The 21,873-nt window shown below is 39.0% G+C and overlaps 2 protein-coding genes across 3 annotated transcripts in view; both read left to right on the top strand.

Moving 5' to 3' along the window:
* The window catches only part of LOC101484847 (zinc finger protein GLIS2), a 30,418-nt gene extending 26,815 nt beyond the window's left edge, over positions 1-3,603 (top strand). For both annotated transcript variants that reach the window (XM_012924079.4, XM_004569083.4), the window contains exon 7: positions 108-3,603. In XM_012924079.4, coding sequence (XP_012779533.1) covers positions 108-781 — 674 coding nt within the window. In that variant the 3' untranslated portion in view covers positions 782-3,603. The remainder of the gene's footprint in view (positions 1-107) is intronic.
* An 8,616-nt stretch (positions 3,604-12,219) lies between these two features.
* Positions 12,220-18,964, top strand: LOC101485333 (beta-1,3-galactosyltransferase 5). The gene is made up of 2 exons (XM_004569085.5): positions 12,220-12,462; positions 17,547-18,964. Exons 1-2 carry the CDS (start codon positions 12,419-12,421, stop codon positions 18,646-18,648), a joined length of 1,146 nt encoding a protein of 381 aa, XP_004569142.2. The 5' UTR covers positions 12,220-12,418; the 3' UTR covers positions 18,649-18,964.
* The last annotated feature ends 2,909 nt before the right edge of the window (positions 18,965-21,873 follow it).

Below are 21,873 nucleotides of genomic sequence, written 5' to 3'. Positions count from 1 at the left end.
CCTTCTCTGGCATTGTTCTCAAATCAAATCATTTCTTTCCCCTCCATTTCTCCTTCCTTTGTCCTTCTGTCTCTGACTCATATTTGTTTGTTTCTCTTTTCTTTCAGGGGAAAAGCCTTACATCTGCCCCTATGAAGGCTGCAGCAAGCGCTACTCCAACTCTAGTGACCGCTTCAAGCACACTCGCACCCACTATGTGGACAAGCCTTACTACTGCAAGATGGCAGGCTGCCTGAAGCGCTACACAGACCCCAGCTCCCTACGCAAGCACATCAAGGCTCATGGGCACTTTGTTGCCCAAGAGCCGGGGAGTTCAAGTAGGTCAGGGACAGGGCTGGGCCTTCCTACCCACCAGAGTGCCACTGAACAGCCCTCTGTAGGCGGGACTCCTGTCATCATCCCTGGGGCTGCTGCAGCCCTTCTTGGGGGCCTTGGGACGTCCTTGCCACTCTCTGCTTTCTGCCATGCCAGAGCTCTAGGCCACCACCGGGCACCGCTCTTTTCCATGGGTGGAGGAGGAAGCATGGGATCGCTCAGCCTTTCAGACTCCCCACTGTTGCGCTTTGGACTTTCAGCTGCGTCTATGTTTGGGTTGGGGGCTTTGGGAGGTCTGGGGCAGGTGGTAAGAAGGGAGCCAGAGGACGGGGAGGAATCAGAGGAAGGAGAGGACGGGGAAGTGCTGAACCTCTCTGCAGGGGTTGGGGTGAGACAAAGTGACGCTTTGTCTTGGGTGGTGGTTCCATCAAGGGCGCTACTCCTCAAACCAGCTGTTGTTAGTTAAGATGAACTGTCAGCAACTCAGAGAACCAGAGAGTTTGACTTTGTGTTTTTCCAGCCTGCCATCATCATTATCACCGTGTCTCATACTAACATTCTATCAGAAATCACTGGTAATGTAAGTGTAATAGTTTAAAAAAGTACATAACATGTGAGACTCGCTCTGGATACCTTGGTGCCACATTAAGATACACTGAAATGTCTTTATGTTGGCATATCATGGAAAATCCAGATAATTCTATCTACAGTCCCTCAGTGTATGCCTGCATCACTTCCTTTTGTTGATATATTGTTGCTCTTTAAAACAGGACGTTTACTTCCTCATTTATGTTGTATTAAGGAGTTAAACCAAAGGTGTAGATCTCTGTGAAGCTGGTGGCTCCTGACAAAACACTAGTATTTAATACCCGGGCATGAAACCTTATTGGTTTTACTAACATAATGCAGTGCATATGACTGTGGAAAGCTTTTGTGGGTGTATAAGGTTATAAAAATCCCTTCCACAGTTAGAGCCATGCAACAGTTCAGCCATTCCAACCAATAATAACTAAAGACAGACTTGAGTACAGTGGTCTTGTAATGAGCAAAACTTCAGCAGGGCCTTTTTGTACTGCATAACAGTTATTTTTTACACCATACATGCATTTAGCTGTCTTAACTTTGAGAAGGTCAGTTCATCCATATTGCAAAGAAAAGAAAAAAAGCCAGATCCTTAATCGTAGCATGCAGATCCACTTTATATTTTTTTTTTTCACATTGACCTGAGATACCTACTGAGTATCTCTATAGCTCTAGTTGTTATCTGGGTAATGTTAAATCATCAGTGCAAACAGTTTCTCCTGTTGAAATACTCCTAAGGATAGCAATGTTGTTTGGATAATTTCCTCAACCACTATAGCTGTTTGTAGTTATTAGTAGGCTTGATAAAAAGTCTCGGGCATTTAAAATTTGTTTGCTTTAACTGGTCTCTGGTTTTAAAACCCCAGATGATGAGTAAGAGAACCAAAGGTCAAAAAGTAAGTCCATATAATAGTGACTCATACAGTAATGACCAGGGAAAACATTGTGATTGCCCGGCCATCACGTATACCCACCTTCATAGTCTGTTTTACTCTAAATTAAACCACAGTTTACCAAGTTAATATCATGGTGAGACTTGAAACTGGGGCCTGAGATCATAAACCCACTAGGAAATGTTTACTCCAAAGAGAAACAAAACCACATCGCTGCACAGCTAAATAACAGAAGTTAGGGAATATGTGTAATCTGGGTGAACTGAGCCTTCATAAACCCATCTTTTTAATTTCATCTACAGCTTGATTTCCTAAAGGATTTTTCCACAGGCAAGCTCGTGGATTAAATTTACCAAAGCTGCTAAGGAAAAACAGCTGGCACCCCGGCCTTGTGTAGTTTTTAAGCTCGACAACCCCCACAGAGTGCTTCCATCGACTCAGATTGTTTCCTCAACAATAAAGATGTGAGGAAACAAGGATGTGGGGAGCAATAGGAAGTACAGTCCACACACCAAAACACACACAATTATGTAATATTAAAACATACAATACAGAGCTACCCTTGATACAGTTGATTTTATTTGAGCAAAGCTGTTTACACAATATTTATGCATATGAAGAGGAAATTATGTGTTTATGGAAAAGATTTTGCACAGCAGTCTTCTTATAGATTGTACTTAAGTCAGTTTGAAATCAAAATCTTTGACTCGGTCTGATCATGTAAAGGTTTCTATGGTTTCAGTTTGGTACACCAGTTGCTACGTGCAATATGTAGTCCTGGTATATCCCCTCACCTGCTTAATTTCCAAGCCAAAAGCAAACAGAATAATTGCCTTGCCTCCAACCCCCAAAAATATTGATTTAAAAATGCTAAATCACAAGAGGTCTCACGCTACACAGGACAATGTCAGCAGTTATCGCACTAATTTGCACATAGAAAAGTGCTCAGTGTTGCTCTCATATCTCCACTGCTGTTTATTTTAGCTAACAGTAAAACCTTGACTCAGACTTAGAACACAATGACGTGTGACAGATTATTTTCAACAAAAAGCTATGTTGACCATGTGATTTTTCTAATCGCAAGAAGAACGAACTAAAAAAAAAAAAAAAAACGAAAAACAAACATATTGACACAAGTGAAGGTCAGAGCTCCTTCACTCGCAGATTATATTAGTTTAGTGTTTGTTGTACTAATCGTTTCAAGACAATGGTCTAAACAGGATCAGCCCTGCCTGAAGGAATAATTCTTGTGGGTAGACAAAGGTGTGTATATGGCAATAATAATTACACATTTGCTTTGAACAAATGTTGAGACATGGCATAAGTAGGAACAGAAAAAAAAGCAGTCTGTCCAGAGGCAGTGAAGGGGAAGTGTTTGACGATGGCCACACATGGCCAGTATCTGTGTTGATCTTGTATTCCTGTTTGCACATCCTGATCAGTATTTCAAAGGTGCCCCAGTAAGTGCCTTGTGTTTCAGCTAAAATATATCACTCAGTATATGGAACATATGTACTCAGCTGTAAAGTGCATATATATGCTTTTTTTTTTAAATTACATTTTAGGAAACGTTAAACTTTTTAAAGGCTTGACAACAGATGTGATTTGTACATCAGGGCGACTGCAACACCTTTTAAACACTCCACCAATGTTTACGACTATGGCAATGACTCAGTGTCAATAAATGCATTAAAGGAGAGAGTGTGACACCATTGTGTAATTTTTGTGCTGTGATGTTTTTTGTTTTGTTACTTTACAAGTTGAAAGACTACATGGTAGAATAAAGAATTGTAATAAATTAGGGTTTTTCTTACTGTGCGTGTCCACTCTTCTCTATTTGTGTTATGCCCACTCACAGTTAGAGTTTGCCTCTGCTGTTTCATTTGTTTGAGATTATGACATCAGGTAGCTTCCTTGTATACCAGCATGAATAGAAAGCAGGAAAAAGCAGACAAACAGGTATCTTCTTATCGATGTGAAAGAATTACCACGTGAATGTTACTGATAGCTCCGAGGAGAATCAGAAAATGGTCCTCTCATATCTAAGTGGGTTATAATAATATGTCTCCACATCTCGGGTGACATATTAACAATAAAACATCTCTGATGGGTGTTGCAATGGCATGCCTGTCACAGCTTTGGTTATAGTAAGGGCCCCTCTTCCCCTCCAGGTAGGTAATTGTTCGTAGGTGAGAAAGAAAATCAGTAAATATTTGACGTGTAAATACACCTTTGTAATGAAAGCCTTAGGTTTCAGCACTTGGAGAAGTAATACAGTTGTATAAGCATTGTAAACGTGTAATCTTTCTCTGGACTGAAGACAGTGGATTGGTTGCAACAAGTTTTATACCTCCAATCCAAAACCTCATGGGGTGATGACACTCAATCTGCAAATGCTCACTTAGACCCCTAGTCCCCACCCTAACCCTAATTCTAACCTTGATTGGACAGGCATGAACTGCCAGCCTGAGGAAATAGGACATTTAAATGCTGTGGCTGTGGTATATAACATTCACACACAAACACACAAAAAGAAAGAGGAGGGAATGGAGGGATGGGATTCCAACCAATTACTGGCTTATTGTGGTTAACCACAGAAGTGTCTGATAAAAATGTCATGGGAAAATCCCCCCAGCAGGGAAAAGTTAATTGTTGATTCTAAACGACCTGTAGGTGTTAATGTGAGTGTAAATCCTTGTCTGCGCCGAGTTAACCCTCCCCATTTCTTTAATTGAATCTATGAAAAATGCCAACAATAAAACAGTTTGATAGGCATAAAAATATTATTTCTGCACCAACAGGATGATCTCCAAAGAGCCATCACCTGAAAATCTAGTGGATCTCTGCATGATGTGGAACTGTGGAGGACAAAAGAAAAAGTGGTGTTGCTTAAAAACTACCTGCAATAGATGAATAGTATCTGAAATTAAGAAATTAAAGAAATCTACCAAATACCTGAAATGAGAAGCCTCATTAGAAATGGTCTCAGAAGGTTAGCTGTCAAGGAAGGTTAACATGGAGCAAAGGCTGAGGTTGCCAAATTACAATTGTTACGCCTCTTATCAAGGAGTGAAATCAGATTTCAGAATTTTGAGTCAAACGGTCATGAACTTATGAGGCGTACAACAGTGACTGCTGCATTTCAAGCCAGTGATGTTGGGGGATTTTGGCGAAATTGGATGGAACTACGAACATATACAAACAATACAATCTTATTGGTGATGGCTTTTGCTTTGGCATGACAATTGCCCCAAACACAATGCCAATTCAGTAAACATGTAGCTGTATGGGAAAACACACAGTGGAATACTATCAGTCATGGACTGGCTTCTCCAGAGCATGGAGCTCAAACTTATTGAAGCAGTGTGGAATCATCTGGACAGAGAACAGAACAAAAGGCAGCCAACACCCAAAGAAGAGCTTGGAATGTCCTTCAAGAAGCCTGGAAACTACTTAAAGAAGTTAGAAGAAAGCTACCTCATAGAGGTAATTAAAAAAAAGGGAAATAAGTTGTAATGCTAGTGATGTTTAATGCTTTATTATAGCACGTTAGCATGCTAATATTGGTGAATTACTAACAATAACACTTACAACAGAGTAGTACCTTTTGTTTTGTTATATTTTTTTTCAATATTTGAATGTTAATGTTCATAGTATAACTGAATAAAATCTTGATATGTTACGATAAAGATACTTAGTAAAATATGAAATTTAGCCTCATCTCTGCACACTGTCAGGCAATTTGTCAAAATGTTAGACAGACAGAACTTTCTATGTAGTTATCACACAATATAAAAATCATATGAAAAAAAGTGTTAAGATGTGGATTGTATTAAAATAAATATTACAGATGTCATGTAATTAATTTATCCTCAGTGCTTATTTTCTTAATATATTGTTTTATGTACTTTAATAATGAAGGTTTGTAAAGCAAGGCCACTTTTGACTCATAAACTAAGTGCTCAGCCAGACTGAAAAACAGGAAGTTAGTGTAGAGCTATACAAGTACATTAATAAATACAGGAAGCCAGACAGAAAAGAGGAACTTGTACCATATAAGGAGTCTTTGTATCAAAACTGTGTGACGTGTAAAGCAGGGTTTTAATAGTTTTGCAATTTTCATTAGTTTTTATTTTTATTTAGTTTTGACTTCAGATTTTATATCAGTTTTAATTAGTTTTTACCAATTGTTTGCTAGTTTAGTTTAGTTTTTTTTTTTTTTTGAAAAACCTTAGTTTCAGTTTAGTTTTGATTAGTTTCAGTTATAGTTTTAGTTGTGTTTGCAATAATTAAGTGTAACAAAATCCCAGTTTCATCATATCAGTCATGCTCTTCTGCTTATCCTTGGGTATGTTGCTATTCCAGCTACCATATCCTGCACCCTGGACAGGTCAGCTGTCTGTCGCAGGGCTAACACGCAGAGACAGACAACTCACATTCCCACCTATAGGTTCTTTAAATAAATAAATAAATAAATTAATTAATTAATTAGGGCAGATGAACAACCATTGATACCAGGCAACTATAAAATGTATATCTTGGCCCCAATGAGACTATTAACTTTTGCAGCATCGGGTGTTCGTAATTTTGGTTCAAGTGAATTGATAAACTTTTTGAAGGCAATTGACTCACACAGTTGTGTAGATATCCCCGTCCTGTTGTCTCGGGATGCATCACGCTGCCTTGCCTGGGGTTAGCTTCTGTTTTCTGGGGATGAGGGTTGAGTGTGCTCCCTTACCTTCTCAAGGTAAGCTAGGTTAGCCTTCTTGTGTGAGCTTTTCAAGTGCACTTTAAGGTTTGTGGGATTTTTTTCCCTTTAGAAATGTCCCTCATAATTTGTCTCTTTCCACTACAATTATGCTTTATCCAAAACACAGTCATATTCAAAGTAATCCCAAATTGGACTTTGGCGCTTTCTCCCGACTTTTCCTGACATGAATCTGCGTGTGGACAGAGCAGCAACACAGACGACTTGACTAATGTACTGCCACCTGCTGGCATAATGAGACACAGCAAGAAAAAAACCTGGAAACTAAACTTCATTTTCACCCTTGACTATTGTATGACACACACACATCAACGAAAACTAAACACATTTTTGCTATAAATTCAGTTAATTTTAGTTAGTTTTGTGAACACTCATTACAGTTTTAGTTAGTTTTCCTTTTTTCGCAAAGTCTCGTTTTTATTTTTATTTCTGTTAACGAAAATGTTTTTTCACTTCTAGTTTTCGTTATTTCGTTAGTTTTCGTTAACGATAATAACCTTGGTGTAAAGTACCAAAATAACACCTATATGTGAGACGTTTTTAAATTCTAATGTTAGAGTTTCTGCAACTCGCTTTTGGGGCTCTCTCTTCCGGAAGATGATTGAATAAAAAGAAATATAAATGTTTTGACCACTATGAGTCGGTTTTCTCTGTTCTATCAAGGGGATAAAAGAATTGGGTTTTAATATTTGGTGTTTCTGCCTGGTTCCCTTTGCAACAGAGAGAACAAACGTGGCCGAAGGTTGGATCTGATATGAGGTGAACATGAGATTTAAAGATTTAAAGGTAGGCACAAACCTGTTCAAAGAAAAAGCAAATCTGTGCATATTGGATGAATTCAAAAAAATTTGGGTTAGCAAACCTGGGAAAGAGAAAACTGACTGCTTAAGTGGGAAAATTGTGAAAAGAAACATATACAGAAAATGTATTAACCTTACTAACACTTACAAATACAAGAGAGCTCATGAAGATTGGACAGCATCTTGAGCATGTGAGTCTGTTTATCATCTTGTCCAAGTCACTTAGTGTGAAAGGGAAAAAGCGATTAAAGCTTAAAGTAGTTTTTAGAATACTGAATTAGAAGTGCTCTTGTACAGATTGATCAAAACAAGTGATTACTGTAGAAATAAAATAAGATAATTCAATAATGTGGTAATGTTTAAATTAGAGATGGCACGATACCACTTTTTTATGTCCGATACGATATCATAAATTTGGATATCTGCCGATACCGATATGAATCTGACACAGTGTTTTTTAATCAATAAAACAGTTTTTTTAATATCTTACTGCATTTTGTATAAATTCATACTCAAGTTTAAATAGACAACACTAAAGCTATTCTGTTATACCTGTGTGTAAAAAATACACTGCACCCAAAATATTTCATAGTTCAGCAATACTGATCAATCTAATAAACTTAAACCTACTCCATCCTCCCTATTCTGGTATTTTAAAGAGTACTTAGCAGAAATATTAAGCAACCTAACTAATAGGGTTGCAAACTCCCAGCAAAAAATAAAATAAAATAGGGAACCACCCTCCACCTCATGATGCTTAATCGACGTAATCAACTTTAATTTGATGCAGTGTGAAAAAAAATGCACAGAAATCAATTATTTTTCAAGAATAATTAAATAGATTCAACATCTTTCTTCAACAGAACTGCAGACTGCACAGATGGTATCTTCCCAGAGGAAAAAGTAATATAGCTTACTAGGGTGTATTAGACTTAACAGCAGACAGTAATGAACTTCTATACATTTTACATCAGATTAAAACTTTGGGTGTAAGATTCAGATAATTATTTATTAAAAGCTAGACATTTTAAATGAGAATAAGAAAGAAAAGTATGTCTTTGTGCCCCTTTTCCCTGTTAATGACCTATCGGCCCCCCTGGCTAAACTTTGCTAGATCCGCCCCTGCACAGTTACCAGCTGTCAGCTATGTAGAAAAAGATCCTCGAGTAGAAAGTAATATTAAATAAATTCTAACAACAGCTTATCAAGCTTAAATGTGCTGCTGTTGTTCAGCCGCTGGTTTCCTCTTTCTGGTGCGAAGTGGGCGAAAAACAAACAAGAGAGACGGACTCGTGACAGAAAAGCCGATCAGCTGATCATTAAGCAGTTTCACGATTGAAGTAGCAGCAAGAAGAGGCAGGGGGAGAGAAGAGGCAGTCGCTCCATATATCGGTTGTTAAGCTTAACGTGGGAATGCTTTACAAACATTCAGAGATGAACTTACACACTTGCTTTACCTCTCTCTGGGATAACTTCCTCGGAGATGAAATGCTGGTTTGGTAGCGAGGCTACAAACCAGCATTTCATACAAATACACGCAGTGCTGTATGTGATGCATACTGCTCCCACGTGCTACTTGGGTTTCCTGTCTGACTGGATGAGTGAAGCTTGCACTGAAAGAGACACTGTGACTGTGTGAGAAGAAAGGCTTGGTAACATACAGGATAATTAAATAAAGTGGTCGGGTCTGTGACTAAGTGCAGTAGTCCAAATTTGGAAAAGAAATTTAGTATTTAGGGATGATAGATTGTTATAACGTCTTTAGAAAAGGCTTAATGAGAATATCAATAGTGTGCAAACTGTGTGGCGTTTAACAAGATTTTCTGTGTATTTAGGTGAAATTATGTCAGTTGACTATGTCCACTGTGAGCGACCATCTTTGAACAGAGGCGGGGGTTTACGACACCAACTCTCTGCCATCTATAATCCAGTTTTGAGATCCCTTCCCAGACGCCTTAACGCCCACTCACATCCTGGGCCATCTGACCTCAGGAATTCGCATGATAAGGTGGGGCTAGGTTTCACAATGAACACACCCGAAACTCTGGCTGATTGGGACCCACACCCAGTTTCACACCTTGGCTCAGGCGATTAGAGGATCATCAGGGGGTCCTTTTGTCTCTCTGTGGGGGGTTACTCCCACTAGGTTTATATCTGGGACTCTCCACCATGGACATGTCTACACTGAACAAAAGGCCATGTTGAATTTACTTGATTCAATAGTGGACATTGGTTGCACACAAATTTCTTGCTTTGGCAAAAACTTAAACAATTGAGTTAAATCAACACAGCTTTTTCATATGTAATAACCATGTGCATTTTGTGTTCATAAAACACGATTGAAACATGTTCAGATGATGTAAGTTGAGCTCTTGGAATATTTTAATCCTTCACAATTTTGTCATTTTATTTTAACACTATTCAATAACTTTTACCCCAATACTACTTGGTCACTTAAATACTACATGTTGTCTTCATATTACATAATGTTCAACAAAGTTTAGAGTCTGGTTACCATAAAAATTGAATGGATCTACAATAGCTACCATCCTCCTAACCTTATTCTGGTGCAGGGGGGCTGGGAAATAACCCTGAAGTGATAGGTTACAAGGCAGGACAGCTCACAAGTCTATCACAAACCACCATTTGCACTTACATTCACAGGTAATTTAGAATCACCAATTAACCTAATTCTAACAACTGCTTGACTTTTAACTCTGGGACAAAAAACAGAATACCCTGAGAGAACCCAGTGCAAACTAGCCAGATTGTGGATTTGAACCCAGGACCTTCTTAATGTGAAGCAACAGCACTAACCACCACGCCACCAATCCAGACTTAACAAAAGTAGGAAAGCTATGATTTCAAGGCTTGATGCAGAATTCTTTTGTACGTTTTTGTCCTTGACAGGTTAAACCACAATAAATAGCAATAGCATACATGTGGTGTGTGTGTAGTTGTCTGCCTCTTATAACTCCAGTGGTTTTCCTGCAGTTTGAAATCTCGTGCGATCTTGTGAATTTCATGAGTTCAGCAACTAACCACTCTTACTAGATTGTATCAGGTCGTCTCAACAAGAACAAATTAAGTTGTTGAATTTCGTACAGATTCTTCATGATTTAATTACATTCATAGAAACATGAAATTATTGTGTTTAAATTACAAGTTAGACTTTTTTAATGCAACAACCACCCAATTTACTTAGAGGCGGCTGCTCGATTTGACTGAGATGGATGCCTTCCTGAAACCACAATCCAAAGCGTGCGAGACTGAAATCCCGTGTGGTGTCGCAGTAAGTTATTGACTTACTTCACTCGAACATGATATGAACAATTTAATCTAGCCTCTCTGCATATCATGTAGTTTCTACACTATATAATTACACTTAACTTTAAAGCATGAGGCACTTATGTTAAATACACGCAAGATGCTTACGTAAATCCAAGAGTTGGCCAATCCCTTTTTTTCAGTGTATAACGGGGCCCTTTAACATTGTGACAGTGCACTTAGAGAAAACCTGGCAGGTGATTTTGTTTTGTGCTTGGATGAGCTACTAATCGGCTCTCTTTTTCTCATTTTTGTTCTAAGAAGGCCTGCAAGATTGAATTAACAGCGCTGTAAAAAATTTACGGGAGAACAAATAGAAGGTGACCTTTTCCAGATTACAACTAGTAGTCCATGTCTGTTGCTGTAACAGTAGTTCATGTTTAGAGTAAAACATCCCAGCTCACTGATTTGATCGGGGCAATAGTGTGCCTAAAATGTTGCATAATTTTGCTGAGAGATCTTTTACTTTGTGGTAATCTTAGACGAGTAGTTTTATGGACAAAAACCACCAGGTCATTCAGTGCGTTCCCTTAGTGCTAATGTATAAGAGATGTTGGTGTAGTATAACTGAAGTAATGTTGTTAAGTCCTTAAAGTCATATTCTTTTATTGTCATGACTGTATTTTAAGGTATTTTTATTTTTGTATGATATCTGATTTATATGGAATATGGTTGAAGTAAACTAAAGTATAAAATACTTAGTCAGTCATTTGTTTAATAGTAACTTAACATTATATAATTCCCATATAAAACTATGAATTGTAATTTTAAATGGTTTAAAAGCATGTAGAATAACATATGTAGGCAAGTATATTTCTCCTTTTTTTTTTATTAAGAAGCAAAGACGAAAAGAAAAAAAAAGAAACAGGGCAGGGTTCGGTGGTTCCGTCCCCAACAATGCCAAAACCAAATCTACGCCCTTGTACTGAACAAACACTAGTGTTCAAACAAATAGAACATACACAAAAGAATAGTTGTGCAATTCAAAGATGCTTTGAAGTCAATGTTTATTTAGGTATTCGCGACCCGATTTTAACCTTAAGTCTTCAACACAGCCCGAGCTGTCTTAGGCAAGCTTTCTTGAAATTTCTTTATGTAGTGTTAAAGAAATTACAAGAGAGTAGTTCTCCGGGCTTCTTGGTGGCTGGGGTTAGGGTAGGAACCACAGCACCTCAGCCGTTAAAAGGCAGTTGACAGTGCCGGTGTAGAGGGTTAGGGTGTAGAGTGCTGTGCGTAAAAGTTGTCAATACTCGGCTGACTCCTTCAATATTAAAAAGAATGCGTCTCCTCCCATGCGCACAATTTTTGTGGTTAAGACCCTTCCTACTCCCATAGACATCCATTTTAATACCATAAAAGACCACATGCAGTAAATTTTCAGATTACAGTCAACTTGAGTGGAAAGATGAGCTGGTTCTAATTAGGGGAAAATTACAAACTATAATTCCCCCCCCCCCCCCCCCCCCCCGTGTCCCGTCTCTCTCCTCCCCCTTTTCTCCCTCCCCAGTCTCCTCCTGCGCTCCTGCGCCTCCCTCCTTCTCTCACTTATCCTATATCACACACAATGAAAGGAAAAAGACAAAAAGAAGTCGCTTCATTCATTTATCTGGAAACATTAATGGATAGAACACCTTAAGTGAGCCACTTAAATAAATAATCGCTGGATTTTGTGGCTGAAGCGAAGAAGAAAGAAAGAGAACAAGGAATCACGAAAAGAAGGATCGGGGCCGATCATGGGAGATTCCGACACTGGCTCAGGTGCAAATGGAACGAAGAGGTAAGAACTTATCAAACTGCTTCCAAACCAAAACTCAGCTTTGGTTTCCTGAAAAGCAGCAGCATGTAAAGGCTCTGAATTCATCATTCTGGGACGCATTAGTCGCTATTCTTTAGCTTTCATTCATATTTGATTCCATTTTTTGTGATGAAAAAAGTGACAAGATCAGTATTAAAAAGTTTAACTGATTAAACTTAAATGTTAGCGTTCGGGGAGAAGCTGACTTATGCGATAATATAAGCTATACATTTTCTCTACTTGAATACTGGATACCTGACAGACAAAACTCATTAATTGAAGTCACTTTCAACTTATTTAAAAGCAAGAAACAGTTTCGGTGTCAATGAATGATTAGAAAACAAAACAAAACTAACAAACAAACGAAAACTAACATTTTTAAAGATGTTATTTAACGTCTTTTGTGTGTTTTATTGTTGATGGTGTGTTAACGCTATTGTTCTTCCTGGTAAGTTAGACAAAGTTGACCGTCTTGTTCTGAGCAGGAAATGATTGATGATTAATGATTGGTGACTTGCATCTAACTGATTTTTCATGGCAAGTTTGTATACACATCAGTATAACAAAACATAGTGAACACAATGGGTAGACTATTAAAATGCAATTTGTTTAATCAGTCTGTCTGACAGAACAAAATAAATAATAAAATACAAAAGGCAGTGTGCAAATAAAACATTCCCTGAACTCCAATGCTGCGCATACGGAGTCTTTACTATCCACTTGGCTTGACTTAAGTACAATGGAAAACTTTTGGGGAATTAGAATTACAGATATGAGCAGTATTACTTGAGAAAAGAAAACGAGTCAAACTGGTGTGGCTCTACTGCTGTGGAGTGAGGCAAACAGGTTTGGTGAAACAGAAACCAGTGTTTAATCGTATAGGATTATAGGCCACAGCAAATTCAAAAGTGTCAAATGTTTTGGTGTTAGTAGACTTCTTGCAAAAGTAGAGTTAATTTTACTCTAAGTAGAGTCACATTCTTTTAATGTAACTCTGAGGTGTAAAATGATGGTAGTTAAAATCGAGTGTTAAAAATGAGTGTTTCTATGTCAAATCTGGAGGTGTTACAATGTTAACATTAACTCTTGACCTCTTAACTCCGAACTCCTAGAGGGGCTATGACACTAATAGAGTAAATTCACAGACTCCGCCCGCAGTACCACAGATTCTGATCCAAGCTGAAGTGAAGCCGTTTCAGAACATTTTGCTCTACATATTTCTGAGTTGTTTGCTATGCTTGGTAAGTCGTTTTTTTTGTGAGATTGTTTCAATTATTATTATGAGCTTTTACTTCTGTGGCTTTTTGGAGTTGAGACAAAGCTGTGTGAAAGGCATTAGCCATGTTGCTCGGTGATAGCATAATAATCTGTTTTAGCTAGCTGAAATATATTGTCTGCGGGCAAATAGTACAGCCTTGAAAAAAAGCTTGCATATGAATTTTCAGTCAGGTTTTTGGTTAACTTAAATACACCTAAAACAATATCTAGATTGTGAAATGTTGGTATAATGGTGCTACTTCAAGCCTGAAAACGATCTCCCACAAAAAACAACCGAGCAAACAGCAGTTGCAGACGTCCTGACTGGGTTGTACGTTTAGATCCCTCCAGAGTTTTGTGCACACGGTTTAGGTAAAAATGAAAAAGATTGAGTTTTTAAATTTAGTTCACCATTAACTGTAGTCTGTGTTCTTCAGTTGTTTGAGAGAGCACCATTTCAACAAACATGTTCGGGTAGAATATTGCCTTTAAATACAAGTTACAGCTCAAAAATGATTTTTTTTTTTTTTACTGTGCTTCAATTGATTACCAGATTATTTGTGCAATTAATTAGTGCACAACTAATTTTTATTGAATCTCCACACAGGATATGCTTGTGAAGGTGGAATATGGGGGAAAGCAGAAGTGATGAATGGAGGACATTCATCACTTCCTCCATTGAAGGAAAGAACAATGAGCATGCTGTTGCATTTATCTATGTCAGAGCATTTGATAAACAATATTCTAATGAAAGTGAGAACATGTACATTGCTCCATATTGTTACATGTTTCAGAAAATGTTTTGAAATTGTAGTGCACAGTTCAAAAATAAATGTTTTTCAAAAACCATTGCCTCTTTGTAATACATGTTTATTTCCAAAGGAATTTCTAGAAGTTCAGAAGAGTAAAATTCAAACTTTTAAGAATTAATTAGAAGATCTCTTATGTAGTTAAACTAGAATACTCTGAGAGTTAGTATATAAACTCTTAACACCTAGTTAGCATTAATAAGTGTTAAATTATCAACTCCAGTTGATAGATGGCATCTATTGTCACGCAGCATACATTAAATAAAAATGTTGAGGAGGCAGAAAAATACCTTTTGATTCCTTCCTCCAGATCACCATTAACACTACTATAACAATACTAGAAATAATTTCTGAAGTAATTTGGAAACTGCGTCAACCTCAGAAGTAGCAAAAGCACAGACTTTCTTTACTTAAGTAGAAATAGAGATACCTAGGTTTAAAAATACTCCAGTCAGATTAAATGCTAATTCAGCTCTGTTGCACTAGGGATGGGTACCGGCACCAGTTCTGACATAAACGGTAGTAACCAGACCGAAAAGCAGCACACATTTTTGGTGCTTTTTTTTCCTGAGATGTCATACACTTTGGATTCTAGCCAATCATTTTACCTTTGCAAGCGTAGTAGGCGGGCCAAGGTACGTATGTTCTTTTAGAGCAGAGCTACAGATTAAAAATGCCCAAGGTGAAGCGGTCAAAGTCTGGCTGTACTTCACAGCAAAAGATGCAAACTCAGCAGCCTGCAACAAGTGGTATTATGTTGATACGGTGATACTGTGCAAAGGAGGTAACACCTCGAATCTGATGAAACACCTGGTGACGTATAGCATTTTTTTAAAAGCCGAGAAATGCGCCGTATTTGATAGCTTGCTGCAGGACCTCACACTGAGCACATCTACCGCGGGTGTGGTGCCTGTTATCGGACCCGGAGTTAGCAACATGAACCCAAAGAGGAGAGTCCTGGCCCCTAGCCCTGCCAGTGTAGCAGAAATGATGACGGATGATGATGGCAGCAGCAGCCGTTCTTCTCTGGGTCAGTAGCTTAATGTTGTTCGTGTGTAACCACGTTAATAAATTAATGCATGTAAGGTGAACTAGCAAACACTGTCGTAGTTACATGTGGCTGTCTTCTTGTTTGATGGCAGATACTCCCTTCACCCTGGCCAAAAAGGCTAAAATGACCAAAGAAAATGTGGGAAACAGCTAAACATGAGAGGTTTTTGGATAAAGTTTGTGTTTTTTCCATTGTTTAAGCACTGCTTCCAGCCAAGAGTGATACCATAAATCCCCTATAGCTGCAGAAAAGGCCAACATTGTTATCTTTTTACAAAAAACAGCTAAACATGAGAGGTTTTGGACAAAGTTTGTGTTCTTGATTCTTTAAGCACCGGTTCGAGCACCGTTTAAGCACTGGCACCATTTCAAAAGTACCGGATTAGGACTGGTATCGGATAAAACCTAAACGATACCCATCCCTATGCTGCACTGTGCACCAATCCAACACAGTGCTTTACTGTGAATCCACCACACCAATTCAAATTAAGCTATATATTTATATACATAATATAACTACCCACTAACATGCAACATTTGAATAACAGCTAACAGGAGTTAGCACAGCTTAGCTTTATATAAAACGTGATAATATACGTAATTTATCAATGTGATTGATAATGATGACATCATATGTAAGCTTTAAATTTGCAGTTAATTTGCCCTTACCTTTAAATATAACCTCTCATCTTCCTCTCCTGTTCTTTCTGTTTTCCTACATCTTTCTCCATCTCTGAGTGAAGTTAGTGCTCTCTCTTTTCTTTCCCTGGAAATACAGCAGCTGAACCTTTACCTGGCAACACACTGTGTGACAAAATGCAGACAAACAGTTTGTGTGATTGTTGATGTTTGCCTAGCTGATAGAAACATTACATTTGAAATGACCTAACACTTAAAAAATGCCACTCCTTTCATGCTTCCCCCCTTCTGTAGCACTAGATTCTGATGTATCACAAACACAACATACTTAGACCTACACTCCTTTCCCCCACTTAAATTCCCGAAGTAACAAGTCTGTTAGAAAATATAAGAAGTGGAAAGCATAAATATTTATGTAAAAATGTAGAGAGTAAAGAAAAAAGTTGTCAGAAATTAAAATACTCAAATAAAGTACAGAATCCTAAAATTTCTACTAAAGTAGAATAACGTAGGTATTTGTACTTTGTAACTTTCCACCTATGGTCACCATTAGATGTCACAAAGTGTGGAGTGCAGAGATGAGAACTCAAATGCAAATTTCACAACACACATTTAATAAACAAAATATGAAGCCCTACAGGTAATAACAAGTTCAATAGCTCAGAGAGAAAACCTCAGAAAAAGTTTCACACAAGGCATTGGTGACAGAAAATAATCTAAACAGGCATCCGTGACTCAGTTTCAGTGCTATCATTACAAAAAAAAAATGTGGAAAATCTTTATAGACCCTTTGATAAAACCTGCGCAAACAATCGTTTTCCAACAAAGGTCAAAGTGACTTCTGATGAAACAAAGAAATGGCCTGTTTTTCAAGTGTTATCATGACTGTATTATCTGCCTCCAGGAATTTGTTGCCATTTGTGAGTCCTTATATTGATGCTATAAATATTGTTCCCTATACTGAGGTAATGATTGTTAATCTTTCACTGATAAATTCAAAAAAGTAGCTGGAAACATTCAACAGAAATTGGCAGTACTAAAGAGGCTGAACACAATAGCTGTGGGCTGTGTTCACCTGGATTGTACTTACATCATTAAGGAGGTGCATATCAAGTTGTTCCATAGGTTATGGCGCAGGATTTCAGAGGAGTGTTGATATGGTGCAGCTTTCCCACTGAAGCATAAATCTTCAGTATCAGTGAGCTTAGAGATTTTCAGCTCTAACTCAAATGTTGTGAAGCTGTGCACTTTGTTAACAATGGCAAAGAAAGGTGATATAACTCACCACTTTTATCTTTCTTGTCTTTTTAGGGAACTTGTCCAGAGCATCTTTCCACAGAAGAAGATCTTATTTCATTCCTGGTTTCAGCTCCTGCTTCTATTTTGTGTTTTGGCCTTAGGCTTGTGTTACACCCTGTCCAGCCGCCCGCTGTCACTATGGCAGAGCTTCCCACTGCAGGAACAATACCAGTGGTTTTTAAACCAGAACAGTAGGGTTAATGCACCTGCTTACCGCATTCATCCCAAAAACAAAGTTATATTAAACAAAACCACTGAACCTTCGACTGTGCGATCTACCTCCCTCCAGTACCACCAAGCCTATCCACGCAACTACCATTTTCTTATGGATAACACAGAGGTTTGCAAGAACAAGATCCCATTCCTGGTTCTCATGGTTCCAGTGGAACCAAAAAATGTGGCAGCTCGGGACGCGATCCGCCAGACATGGGGCAAAGAAAACATAGTTCAGGGTGAGGTGGTACTCACTTTATTTATGTTGGGTGTCTCTAGAGAAGATGATGTTGAGAAGCTCAAACAGGAAAATTTGCAGCACCATGATCTGATCCAGAGTGACTTCACAGACAGTTATCTAAACCTAACAATCAAAACCATGGTGATCATGGACTGGCTAAGTACACACTGCCCTGCAGCAGCCTATGCCATGAAGATTGACTCTGACATGTTTCTGAATGTTGACAATCTAGTAATCATGCTAAAACAGCCGGGCATCCCCAAGACCAACTACCTGACAGGGATGCTTATGTGGAACAGACCAGTCATTCGTTCCAAGAACTCCAAGTGGTATGTGCCTGAGGAATTGTATCCAGAGCCTGAATACCCGACCTACACACTGGGTATGGGATATGTCTTTTCTAATGATCTTCCAGAGAAATATGTGGAAATGTCAAAGTCAGTCAAACCCTTTAACATTGAGGATGCTTATATTGGGATGTGCATGAAAAAGCTTGGACTTGCCCTCACAGCACCACCAACACCCTCCCAGTTCAAGGCCTATAACTATGCATATAATCGCTGTGAATTTTCCAAGGTCATTACATACATTCTTGGTTCTTCTAAACAGCTGCTGGATTATTGGACAGACCTGAAAAAGCCTGGGCCACCTTGTCCTTAACACCTTAGCTTTATGCTAGAGTTTTAATGTATTTATAGATTGTTATAAACTACCGAAGTTATTTATTTTTTTAAATGTGATTTAGAGTTACTTGTTTGGAAAGGTGAAGGTGAACAATTGCTTCAAGGTTTTATAGGTTTACCAGGTCTCATTGGGGTGCACTTTTACATGTGTGATTATTATGTGAGAATGCTGAGGTTACTTAAATGCGTTTACAAATAATACAGTTGGGGTTAAACATTAAATTGACTGCTAATGAAAGGTGTAAATATTTTAAAAGATTATAAGGTTTATTTTACATATTAAAGTACATTTAATTAAATGGACTGTTCTTATTCATTTGAATGTAATGAATATGTTTTTCCAAAACCTCAACCTTTCAGTGTTCTCTTGAATGTTGTGAGAAACGCCATTCACATACTAGAGTCTATGATAATACCACAGTAGAGCACTGTCCTGTTTTGTTTTCTATCACTGGCAAATCTGGGATCCTTAAAAGCCCTTAGAGGACAGTTTCTGACATACAGAAAGATACTAGTTACAGAATCCATATTTCTCTATAGTGCCTCAGATTGTTTTAATCTGCAAAGCAATTTCAATTCTTTTAGACTATTTCTTTATTTCAATTGTATTCATCTCTCATTGCATACATCTGTTATGTTCCCATTGTGTCCTTATCTCTCCCACCAGAAATAAGACACACAGACAGCAAAGACTCAAAACAGCCAAGGTTCACTGCACATCTTAACCTCCTAAGACCCAAACTCTTCCATGGCATGCATTTTTAATTTCTCTTTGGTATTTGGGCATATTGGGATCCGATGAATGTAAAAACAAAGAATTACCAGATTTTTTTTAAACTGAATTTTTGTTTCTGAGAAAAATGAGAGCCACATATGAGGATATTTGTTTTAAATTTTGATGAAACAGAGGCAGTATAATGTCCTCATAAGTTGATATCAGGCCCTTGTAGAGCAAAATTTAGTGATTTGGTCTAGACAACCAAAAATGTAATGGCCACATCATAGCTGGACTGGCCATCGGGCATACCGGTGGGCCGATGGCGATTTTTCGTTTTTAAAATTTTTTTTTTTATGGTATAAACAATGAAAGGTGGTGGATTGGCCAGATGCTGGCCGATATGTAAAAGTAACTCAGTAACCAAATTTTTGGTGGCTGTGGCGGAGCTGCCACAGAGGCCAGCAGGTGGATGAGGGAGAGTGGAGGCAGGAGGAGGAGAGACCCGAGGCAGCTGCCGGTCCGAGTATCAGGTGAACTGAACTTCAGGTAAGAAGTTATGACCTGCAGTCTACCTGGGTCAGATATAAACCAAGTTTAGGTGGAGTTTATTTTCGTTGTGCTGACTTTTTACAGTTACAATAAGTTGTACTGCGTACTATGGGAGCTATGATGTTGCTGACAGTGAACTTTATTTTATTCATAAAGTTAGTTAGTAGAGTTGCCAACTGTTCTGTAAAAAACAGAATCGCCCCGCATTCAGAGAAATTATTACGCACTTCGTACGGAGCTGAAAAAGAACACAGTTTGTCCTGGACGTCAGCTAGAATGGAAGAAGACACAAAGCTGGAGTTATTCTGCGTCTTTACGCTGTCAGCTGCCTCTTCTTCTCAAATTCTCTCACCCTCGCTCTCCTGTTACTACTTCAATCATGAAACTGATCAATGATCAGCTGGTCTTGATGCGTGCTTAATCATCCAGGTAAGTAAATCCCAAAAGGTTGATTCTGTTGGAGAAACGTTTCGTCACTCATCCAAGTGACTTCTTCAGTCTCAGCTGACTGCAGGTTTCCCCAACCTTATAAACACATGTGAGTGAAGTTGCCCCCCTACCTTCTTCAAATCGAACAAAATTGATGTCAAACATTTGTCCTGCAAATTATTTTGTTTGTGCAGGTTATGTTTCCCTAATTTTATAAACAGTACATGTACAGTGAGAGAGAGATGTTACATCTGTCTTCACTTGCATCCCAGTCATAGAAGCGTTGGAGGTAGTTCATAAGAGATTACAGGATCACCCCAACCTCAGCAACAGGACCACTCTCAGCACTGATCAGTTGTGTTTGCTTTTGGAACTGTGTCTTAATTCCACCTATTTTGCATAAGGGTCAGTACAGGCAGAAACCTAGGTGTGTCATGGGTTCCCACAGGCCCCTGGTCAAAGTCACCAAACCAGTTCGTAAGCAGGTACAGGTGTGGCCAGAAGGGTACTCAGAGGCACTGCAAGACTGCTTTTCCACCACAGGTTGCTACACACGACAACACCGCAGACTTTCAGGAATATACAGAAACTGTTACTGCCTACATCCCAAAATGCATCGATGATGTCACAGAGACCAGGTGTCACCGGTTGCTTAGAGGTACCACTTGCAGGACTCATGAGTAGCGTTTAAACAGAGATTGTTTATTACAGATCTTCACCAAGTGTATGTACAGACAGTGCGGGGTTAGTGCTATATACAAGACGTGAGGGGCAGGGGTCCAGGGAAAACGGGGAAATCACACACGCGCTCAGTTCAACCTCTCTCTTCTCCGCTAGCGACCAGTCACTCCTTCCACACTCCACACGGGGAAACACGGGGACTCTAGGAACAAAGAAACACTCGTTAAGTCTCTGAGACGGAGGCACAGGAAACTTGAGCTAGACGTGTACTGACTAGAGCCTTCACAGCAATCCAGCGTTGAACAGCTGATCCCCTCCTTCTAATATACCAGTTGGTCTGATGAGGTCCAGGTGTTCCCAATCCAGGAAGGTGTGGACCGAGGGCGTGAAGCCGCCATGAGTTCTGCCCCTGCAAAACAGGGCAGAGAAGGAGAGAGGGGGAGAGAGAGGAAAAAAGAGAAGAGAAGGAGGGCTAGGAGTGGAGAGATTCTGATCAGCACCTTGCCGATCCTGCAGGTCGTGACACCAGGACTATCACTGTCCGGGCCAATCAGAAACCATGGCTCACAGGTCAGGTTTAAATGCTGCTAAAGTTGAAAAATGCAAGCCTTCAGAGCCGGGAATTAGGTGAGCAAAAGAACAGCAAGGGCAAACCTGTCACGTGGCATCAGCTACAGCAAAGCTTCAGCGACAGCAGAGATACTTGGAGGCAGTGGCAAGGAATACAAACCATCACAGACTACAAGCCCACTCTGCAGACCGTGGTGACACAATCCCCAGACAGTGTGTGGAGATCCCTTGCCAAAATCAGTACCGCCGTTCCCA

This window comes from Maylandia zebra, linkage group LG6 (genome assembly GCF_041146795.1).
Source record: "Maylandia zebra isolate NMK-2024a linkage group LG6, Mzebra_GT3a, whole genome shotgun sequence".
NCBI lineage: Eukaryota > Metazoa > Chordata > Actinopteri > Cichliformes > Cichlidae > Maylandia > Maylandia zebra.
The sequence above is the reverse complement of the archived record's forward strand: the minus strand, read 5'-3'. Positions and strand labels throughout refer to the sequence as shown.

What these genes read in the sequence shown, in the direction of transcription:
- LOC101485333 (XM_004569085.5), top strand. Translation starts at nt 12,419, where the DNA reads ATGGGAGATTCCGACACTGGCTCAGGTGCAAATGGAACGAAGAG. An exon ending in GGTGCAAATGGAACGAAGAG is followed by an intron (nt 12,463 to 17,546) that starts GTAAGAACTTAT and finishes TTGTCTTTTTAG; the next exon opens with GGAACTTGTCCAGAGCATCT.